The sequence below is a fragment of the Carassius auratus genome, chromosome 17 (genome assembly GCF_003368295.1).
Source record: "Carassius auratus strain Wakin chromosome 17, ASM336829v1, whole genome shotgun sequence".
NCBI classification, from domain to species: domain Eukaryota; kingdom Metazoa; phylum Chordata; class Actinopteri; order Cypriniformes; family Cyprinidae; genus Carassius; species Carassius auratus.
This window is the reverse complement of record NC_039259.1, coordinates 25390701-25401166: the sequence shown is the minus strand read 5'-3', so window position 1 is coordinate 25401166 and position 10466 is coordinate 25390701. Positions and strand designations below refer to the sequence as shown.

The following is a 10466-nucleotide window of genomic DNA, read 5'->3' as shown; positions in this document are numbered from 1 at the left end:
AACAGTGCACACATCCATCCTATAATGATTCAAAATCAACCCAATGATTTAAAAAATCCCCTTTCTCAAATCAGGCTGTTCTGAGCTTCCTGTCAAAGTGGCGTAGATCCCCAAAGTGACATTTTCCTCCATTACAGTGTACCATTAGAATAATTTTGATATTTTAAGGTACAAAACATAAAGTTGCCTTAAATATATTTTGAGTAAAATGTTTTAACGAGATTTACGTTCCAATTAAATGATGATTTAAATTATATAAAAAATAATAATAAAAAAAGATGATTTAAAAAGAGATAAACATTTGTATGTGTAATTAGTTCCAGTTCTTTCATCACTTTGCAAATGTATGATCAAGTCAAAAGTATTGCATGTTGCTGTAGTGGACACTTTGAACTCAAAAACATTTGCATAAAAGAATAAATGTAAAACTGAAAATAGGTATAGAGAAGGAATGACTGATACAAAACTGTTCAGAGAGTGTCCAGCATCATTCTTCCTGACTGCAAAAGCAAAACCTATTTACACAAAATATGATTTGAAAAGCACATATGCTTCCCTGTTCAGAAGAGAGACTATTCTCTGCAGCGTGCTTGAGAACAGCTACTAAATACAAATGCACAAGGGCATGACATTTTTATGAAAGCTAATGTTGTGACTGTAGGGGCAGTGAATACTACAAGTGAGATAATTGCCTGCAGATCCCTGGAGTTCTGGGCTGCTTATGTGCTGCTATTGAAGCAGACAATAAATGTATTTCCTGCTTGACTGCTGCACACACAAATGCTCGGTGACAGTTCTGCTCGTGTGCCCTAGTGAGCCACCAGATGTCACTGTTGTTGTTGGTGATACAGTACAGTATGTGCTCTCCTGTCTACTGTCTGATCCCACCCTTCTTGTTATCTCATTATTGTTTTTTAGTTTCTCCACCTTTGTCTCCCTCGTTACCCTCCTCGTTTGTCTCCCTATTTATTCTCCTGGTGTCTGCAGTACTATGCTGATATATTGTTTGTTTGTACCTGTCCCGTCCCGTCCCATCCCATCCCTCGGGGTAGTAGTGATGGGCAAATAAAGCCTCATGAAGCGAAGAGGCTTTCTTGACTGTTTCAGGAAAAGATTCAAAGCTTTGCAAATGTCAAAAACAGCGTCTTCTGGTGGTTAATAAAAAATAGTAGCCAAAAGCCTGTCAAAGACACTCTGTGGGTTGAAGAACGGACCACAAATAAAAGTCTAGCAGTGTGTGTGTGTGTGTGTGTGTGTGTGTGTGGGTGGGTGGGTGTTTGAATTTCTCTCTCTGATAAAATAACTGGTCAATTATTGTGGCGTTAAATGCCAGTATGAATATTATGATGTAAATAGAAGAATATTGTACACATATATGAATGGCATATGCCAAATATTTTTAAATATTTTTCTGAAATAAAGTTTATTCTTCATATTACTTGTATGTTTTGTTTATCATTTAAAGGCCATTTCTCCCTGCATTTGAGTCGTGGCCTCATCTTTACCCACAAACCTGACACTCATGCCGTGAAAGACGCTCAAGACATACAGCATGGCCACTGACATGAGACTGTGTCAAAGATTCTTTGGACTCAAGCCAGATCCCTAAATTCTAAACCTTTCCTTCTTTACAACTGCAACTGATGATATAATTAAAATATTCACACACTGTATAAATACGAACGGTATATACGTGGTAAATATATTTAATTCACATTTTTTCCTCATTTAAAATAAATATATATTAAAATATAATTATTTTTAAATATATAATGTATTCAAATATTATTTAAATAAAATATATGATATAATATTTTTATTAAAATTGTTCAGCTTTTTTTTTTTTTTTTGGTGTGCCATTAGTTTTTTTTTTTATAGTTTATATATATATATATTATTCAATAATCAGTGTAACAGTTTGGTTCATATTTGGTATGGTTTTTGTTACTCTTTTGCAAGTGAGTGGTGTAAAAATGAGGAATGTGACTTATGAAAATTCCCACAAGCCTGATTGGGTGCTAAATGTCATGCAGGTGTGGGAAAAGCCCTTTGTTAAACAAGCCCTACAAGTCTTCCAGCACATCACGGTGACACACAGTCTATGTTCAAGGGTTCACTGAGTTCAACACTTTATATAAATAAATGAGAATAGATGTTCAGATTCTGTAGTACTCTTGCTTGTTATTTACAAGACAAACAGAGGTAATTTCCACTGGCTCCTTGTGGAAGACATGGAATTGATTCACTTAGACTAAATAAATGGTCTGAACACAATAACCTCTCTGAGTCTGCTGTCTGAGGAGAAGCTAAAATACTATCATCAGTCATTCATAAAAAAGAGTATTTGTGTTCATTATTACTCTGCTTTACATTATAATGCTGAATTCAAGTACCAAAGTTTATGTGTATATATATATATATATATATATATATATATATATATATATATATATATATATATATATATATATATATATATATATATATATATATATATATATATATATATATATATATATATATATATATGGCAGGGAAACATAATCTCTGTCATTTGAGTAAGACATAAAATGCCACATATTCATCATAATAGAGCTGAAATAAAGACACAAGCCATTTATAATGTTACAAGATAAAGAAGACCCATTTATATTTTTTTTATTTTTTTTTATAACTAATCTCATAAAATATGTTGTTGAAAATATGAAACTTAAGAACTAATTATAATAAATTATAAATACAGATCATATCAAAGCAAGTGAAAAGTTTTTTTTTTTGTATCTTTCTCTAAAATAAACTTCACTTCCTTTGTCTTTATAATTTTTTAATGTTGTATTAAATTACATTTAAGTCTGTCTCTAAAAGTTTTGAGGCCACTATAATAACAAAACGAAGCTAATGTACTAATCATTGTATATAACGTAAAGTGGGCGTGTCTCGGTTTGACTGACCAATCACAGCAGAAAGCGGCTCTCGCTCACTATAGAGACCTGTAGCTGATGCAATACTGATGGTCAAAGAAGAACTGATGGTCAGTCCCGTCAAAGACATTTACACCTGATCCTCTGCAACTCATATGCAGTTGCATAAGTAAGCGCATACAGGTCTTTAACCTGTTTCTTTCCCTCTTTTATTCTAGACATTTGGGCGGTGAGTAAATCAATATTCTCTCATCTATGTTGTCAACACTTTATAGTTTATTTCTGAATGAATGACGTGATAGAACGTGACGTGATAGAATGTTTCACTGTAACAGCGCGTGTTTCCGGAGCCTTTGATGTTCCCGCCGCCGCCGAACTGAGACATTGTAACAGATTCCAGAAGAATCTGTCCGGGGATTTAAAGCATTTCCGAGGTGAGGATCTTGCTTGACAGCCAGACACTAATGCTGTGACCGAGAGAGTCACCGTTGACCTTCATGCAGCTCAGTTCAGTTTAATGTGTCTTTAAAACAAGCTGTTTCAGATTCAGATCAGACTAAAAAGTAAGTAATGCTACTTTATAAGTGCTGAGAAGTTTTAAACTACGTGTGGTGATAGTAATACACCCAAAAGAGTTAATATACCTTGATTTTATGGTTTCTATTAAAGTGTTATAGCCTTGAACAGAAGCTGGCAGCACAGGGGTGTTTAATGCCCCAGGGCTTGATTCTTTTGTTCAAACTAAGAGATTTGAGCTTTTTGATTTATATGGAGGCCACTTTATAACTTGTAAAAGTTGGAAGTAAGATATGTAATAAGTTTAGCATGTGCAGGATGGTGATGCATCAGCCAATGTGCTTATATAGGAGAAATGAACAGAAATATTTAGTCATTTAGTTTTCATTGCACAAAATGTAAAATTGTTTAAAGAGGTCATCTTACCCATTACTTTAGATTCTATTAATATTTATATTATATTAAATGCAATAAATTGTCAAATACTGAAACAGCTCTTCTATTCAAATTGTATTTTGACAATTTAATTGAATAACTGATTACGGACTAACCAGAATCCCAGTAAAAGAGATTCAGTTGAAAGGTAAATAATTCTATGATTTACAGGCATATGAACATTTAGTTAATTGCTCATATTTTAATTTAAGATGTGTCAGTAAACTGATTGATTTCACTCAGTGGTCCTATAGGGTTTAATGAAAATTGAAGATGTCTGAGATGTACATCTAATTCATTACAATATTGAATAATAGCTCCATTGACTGTAATAAGTAGTTCAAATAAGTAGATTTAAAATAGTAAATTGGTGCTCTGGGTCCATTCTGTGTCAGTTCTGGCTCATAAAATGAAAACTATAAACTAAATATTATTGTGTCCACAAATCTCTCTTTTACAAATAGACACAAAACATAATACATTGTCATAGACAATTAGCCTTCTTTCCCAGCACACAAACGTAATACAGAAGTATTATTTCTGGATGTGCATTTCTGTGTATCTGCCTTATTTTGCAATGTATAAGTTTTCTGCATGTCAGAGACTCCATATTCATTAATATAGAGGAATAACAGAGTGCAGCAAATAACAAAAGCATCTGTGCTACAGACCAGTGTGTTTATGATAATGATAATGAATTAAAGTCATTATAAAACACCAGTTTGCAATATAATTCAGCTTAATGGACTATTATTGTATACAGTTAAAACAACTGGAAGTGAATTAACCCGGAAGCCGCACACATTCAATCTTAGAAAAAGCAGCAGCGCTCTTAGATTAAAAATAAGGTGGATGACGATGCTCTTTATTCATCTCTCTGTGTTGACAGTAGTAGAAGATGTCCTGTCTGAGAGCTGTGAGAGGTCTGGCACTCGCCGGTGGCTTTCAGTCTCTCGCTCTTTTATCTCGCCGTGTCAGTTTCTCTCCGCGCCAAGTCGCATCAGATGCCAGTTTTCACTCGGTGTCCTTCTCTGAATCTGATCATCCCAGAGTTCTCATTACCGGTATGAGAGCAGGAGACAAGTGATTGCTTTTGTAATGCACCGTTTATTGTGTAATCCTATTTATAAAGATTGTCTTTTTGTAATGATGCTTTGAGGCCTAAATGGGTGTTATATAAACCTTTAGATGTTTCCCTGGTTACCACATCCTGAAGCATGAAACATAGTCTCCATGGCAACACATCACTGATGATGAGATTTAATCATATTTTCTGTCTGTTTTTTTATTTCAGGAGGTCTGGGTCAGCTGGGAGTAGGGCTCACTAAACTGCTCAGGTGAGACTGAAGCACTTTCAGATGATTTTAGAACATCAGATAGATGGCCCCGCCCCCATGACATTTTAACCAACCAGGTGTCACCATGTGAAAGGCAGATGGGCAGCTGTTTCTGATTGGCTTAGAAAGTGCAGAGACTCTTTGTTAGCTGACTACAGAATCTAGTGTTGTCATAGAAATATCTGACAGGCTATAAGGAATTTTTAAGCATGACATTCCAGAATGAAAAAAAATCTTATTTATTTCCCTTTTTATTTACAGGAAGCAGTTTGGAAAATATAATGTAATTCTGTCTGATATCAGGAAACCTCCAGCTCATGTTTACCAAAGTGGTGAGTGTCAGTATATTCACACAGTGGGCAACGTCCTAGAAACTGAAACATTTCTTCTCTAAAAGTGATGTATGTGTATGTAGAATTAATTAATAATATATTGATCTATATTTTAAATTTAAATATATTTTATTTGTAGAATATTTACTAACATAGGTCTCTGTAAATGTGAATATTTAAATAAAATATATAATAAAATAAAATGACAAAAATAAATAATAATGTTTATAATGTATAAACTTTGATACAACTCTTTCTGGATATATATATATATATATATATATATATATATATATATATATATATATATATATATATATATATATATATATATATATATATATATCATTCTATGCATATGTAGATATTTCATATTTAAAATATATAATACAATTTGCAAATATAAATAAAAATATATTTAAATATATTTAGTATATATAATTTTTTAATATTTAATATATATGAAATATTTAAATTAAGTGCATTTATATGCATATTATTTTTATTTAATGATTTATTTTGGACTTGTTTTGAATTTTCATCTCAGGTCCCTTTATATATTCGGACATTTTGGACTACAAGAACTTGCGTGAGATTGTTGTAAACAACCGCATCTCCTGGTTGATACACTACAGCGCCCTACTGAGTGCAGACGGAGAGGCCAAAGTGTCCCTCGCTCGTGACGTCAACATCACTGGTTAGTCACCGGGGCCAGTCATCTTCAGCCACTTTTCAGTGCTAAGGTACACTGATGTTTCTTTTCTTCTTTTCTCATTTTTAGGGTTGCACAATGTTCTTGATGTCGCAGTAGAACATGGGCTCCGTCTCTTCATCCCCAGCTCTATTGGAGCCTTTGGCCCCATGTCCCCTCGTAACCCAACCCCGGATCTGTGCATCCAGCGCCCACAAACCATTTACGGAGTGTCCAAGGTTCACGCAGAGTTAATGGGAGAGGTCAGAGTGCTTTTGAGAGAACACCTGCAAATACTGAACCTTTGGTGGGACTTTTAGCATTATATTAAATGAAAAAAGAGAGTACAAGTCTGATACAGTATGTACCTGCAAATATGTCAAACTTATCTTAATGCATATTAATGTTTCTAGCTTTGTTTTTCTTGACTGTCCGTGCAACAGCTTTGTGATGCGTTATTCAAGGCTTTACATTTCTGTGTTGTGTATTACAGTATTACCATCACAGGTATGGTCTTGACTTCCGCTGTCTCAGATACCCTGGAATCATTTCTGCAGACTGTCAACCCGGCGGAGGAACTACAGGTAAACTGAAAGAAAACTGAATGTGTTAGATATAAAAAACAAGTAATTAAAACTTAAATTAGAGAATGTTGCCGTGTTCTTACTGTCTATTAAGTATTAAGTGTCTATTCTACTGTCTTACTATAAATAAAGCTGAAATAAAATAGAAATATTAGAAAACTAAAAATGCTGCCTTGTGGTTTTGGAAACTAAAGTTATAAAAATTTGAATAAAGCTTAAACTATTAGATGAAACACTTGATCTTAGAACATTTGAAAATGTTGCTGTGTATTGTTATTGTTAAGTATTAAAAAATGTAAATGTAAACAAAAAAAAGTTACATGTAAGCTTAAAATCTGAAAATGCTTAAAATAGCTTAAATGAAATAGAAATATTAGATGAAAAACATAAAAAATGAAAGAAAACAAAAATGTAGCCATGTGTTGTTATTGTAAACTAAACGTAATCCAAAGTAAAATAAAACTGAAATAAAATATTAGATGAAAAATTAAAAATGTAAAACAAAATGATAAATGTTGCCTTGTGCTGTTATTGTAAAAAAAGAATATTAAACGTTTACATAAAAAAAAAATTCGATGAAAAACCCCAAACTTAAATACATTTTTTAAAAAAATGTTTGCTTGACGACAACTGTAATAAAAATAAATAGAAATATGAATGAAATTACACAATTGAAGCTCTAAATTAACTAACTGAAAATGTAAAACTAAAAGCTAATACAAAATATGAATAACTTTTATAATGGTAAATAATGCATAAATATCTGTGTTAATGCATCAGTGTAAACACTTTTGCTTCCATTTTTTTACATCTCTTCTATTAGACTATGCTGTTCAGATCTTCCATGATGCTGTGAAAACGGGTAGCTGTGTGTGCAATCTGAGGCCGGACACGAGACTCCCCATGATGTTCATCGATGATTGTCTGAGAGCCACGCTGGAGGTTCTGGAAGCTCCTGCTGAGGCGCTGTCCATGCGAACATACAACATCAGCGCCGTGAGCTTCACTCCAGAGGAGCTGGTACAAGAAATCAGGAGGCACCTGCCAGACCTGCAGGTCACCTACGAGACTGACCCAGTTCGACAAGCCATTGGTGAGACTCACACACATCTGTCATCGGCCATCCAAGATGTAGATGAGTTTTTTTCTTCATCAGATTTGGAGAAACGTTGCATTACAGACACTCTGCGGTGAACGGGTGCCGTCAGAACGAGAGTCCAAACAACTCATAAAAACATCACAATAATCCACAAGTAATCCACAGGACTCCAATCCATCAGTTAATGTCTTGTGAAGAGAAAGGCTGCATATTTATAAGAAACAAAGCAATCATTGAGACATTTTGACATCAAACCATTGCTTAAATATACAGTAAGTCAGTAATCCATAATATTGCTTTTAGTGAAAAAGTAATATGGTCTGAATCAGGAGAGAAATATGCGCAGATCAAGCACTTTTAAAAAGATAAAACAGTCTAAAACTGCTCTAAACAAATATGTGGGTGGATTTTTATGTGAGAAGACAACAGTGGATGAACTTTCTCACTGGATGAAGCGTTATTATGGATATGGACTCAGCCAGAAATATAGCCAGAAACAATGGTTTACATTTTAAAATGTCTTAATGATTTGTTAATTTGTTTTAAATTCAAACATGCAGCTCTTCTTTTCTCAAGACATTAACTGATGGACTGGAATGGTGTGGATTATTGTGATGATTTTATCAGCCGTGTGGACTCTTGTTCTGACGGCACCCATTCACTTCAGAAGATCCATTGGTAAGAAAGTGATGTATTGTACGCAATTGCAATGTATTCTGATAATGCATCGCATAATTTTTGGTGGATATGCAATATATATATATATATATATATATATATATTTTTTTTTTTTCAATCCATCATTCCAAATAGTTTCTGTGTTATTTCTTCTAGCTGACAGCTGGCCAATGGTCTTTGACGACAGCAATGCCCACAGTGACTGGGGCTGGAAACACAACTACAGTTTGCCAGAGCTGGTTCAGACGATGCTCAACTTAACTGGCTCAAACTCCAGAATGCTTCAAGCCAACTGAACATCATCTGTCATCATGTGTCTGAATTTATCTGAAGTGTTTGGGACCTACTGTAATGGAACGGATGGTAATTGGGCTCTGCAGTATACTATGTAACACACTGAGTTTATGAAGGTCAAACTTTCTATGTAAGACATATTTGCACACTTTTCCTGGTGAAGTAAACCAAACATTTACAGGGTTCATTTATATCCTTATTCTTTTCAATCATCTTAATAACCTCCCTTGTTATATATTTAATATTATTTAAGCCTAAATTTGTTTGGTGGAATCTTTGTTCTGTAGCAATCAGTTTAAAATAATTTTTTTTTTAAATAAAAAAAAAATTATTTAGTTTTTTTTATCAGTGAATTTAGTAAATTCTGAGCTATGGGTTATTTTTTCTGCTAGAATAATTTACACTACTGTTCAAACGTCTGGGGTGAGAAAGATATTTTTAATCTTGAAAAAAAAAAATTTTATCGTGAGAGTGAAGACTGGTGTAATGATGCTGAAAATTTAGCTTTACCATCAATAAAAATACATTTTATATTACAGAAGAAAATACTTATTTTAAATTGAAATAATATTTGGTCTCACTTAAGGTCCAGTTCTATGCATTAACAAACAATTAACTATGACTTTTGCCTCAATAAACTCCTAATTTGCTGTTTATTAATAGTTAATAAGGCCGAATATGTGTTTTATACATACTAATAAACAGTCAATATGTTAATATTAGGCATGTTAATAAGCAACTAGTTAATGGTGAGATTTGGTAGCTATACTGAAGTGTTACCTAATATTTCACATTATTACCGTTTTTAATATATTTTTATACAGATTTCAAAAGTATAAAAATCTTACAGACTCTTGAATCGTAGTGGTGTTTAAAAGATTTTATGGACGAAATGCAATATCCATTATAAAACAACAATCCTAAATATGGTGCTATTGCTGAAAAGTGTTAGTTTCGTTCTCGTTTTCGTTAATAGGTTTTATTAAAATAATGTAATAACCTCATCATGGTGCTTACAGTGTATCTGGATTAGATTTGTGTTTGTACTTGAGAGGACATTTGATGTAATTATAAAGACTTGACATATGTAACTCCACAATATATATTTCTGTATCTTTGATTTTTGGTTAGTTGTTAATGTAATGCCAGCAAAAGATTATTGAATAAATTTTTAACAATCATTTGAGAATCGGTGTCTTCGTCATTTAATGCAATCTTAAAGGAATAGTTCAGAGTTCCCCCATAAATGTAAATTATGTCATTTACAAACCTGATTTTTTTTGCTTCTTACTTCAGAAAAAATATATATTTTTTGAAGAAGAACATTAATCAGTTCCACAAACTGTCCTTTTAGGTTGTATAAAACAACCTTGGCTTGATTTTGGCCAGATGAAATTGCACAAAATGAAGTTTGTAATGAAATAGTGAAACCTCACTGCCAAAAAGTGCATATGTATAATGAAATGCAGTCAATAAAACCAGAGCTGCTGCTGGTTTTCTATGGTCACTGCAAATTTTTAGGAACTTCATCTATAGTAGGTGTGAATTTCCTAATTTATTACTCCATTTGGTCAACATG

General features: G+C 33.1%; 1 protein-coding gene across 2 annotated transcripts; it reads left to right on the top strand.

Moving 5' to 3' along the window:
• Positions 1-3010: 3010 nt before the first annotated feature.
• LOC113117739 (L-threonine 3-dehydrogenase, mitochondrial-like) lies at positions 3011-10114 on the top strand. 2 transcript variants are annotated; one of them, XM_026286639.1, is made up of 10 exons: positions 3011-3150; positions 3257-3355; positions 4765-4936; positions 5167-5209; positions 5471-5541; positions 6089-6238; positions 6323-6495; positions 6726-6816; positions 7640-7909; positions 8750-10114. In XM_026286639.1, the coding sequence occupies exons 3-10, from the start codon at positions 4771-4773 to the stop codon at positions 8887-8889; spliced, it is 1104 nt and encodes a 367-aa protein (XP_026142424.1). In that variant the 5' UTR covers positions 3011-3150; positions 3257-3355; positions 4765-4770; the 3' UTR covers positions 8890-10114. The 2 variants fall into 2 exon arrangements, with proteins under 2 accessions (XP_026142424.1, XP_026142423.1); XM_026286638.1 differs by having other exon boundaries at positions 4762-4936.
• The last annotated feature ends 352 nt before the right edge of the window (positions 10115-10466 follow it).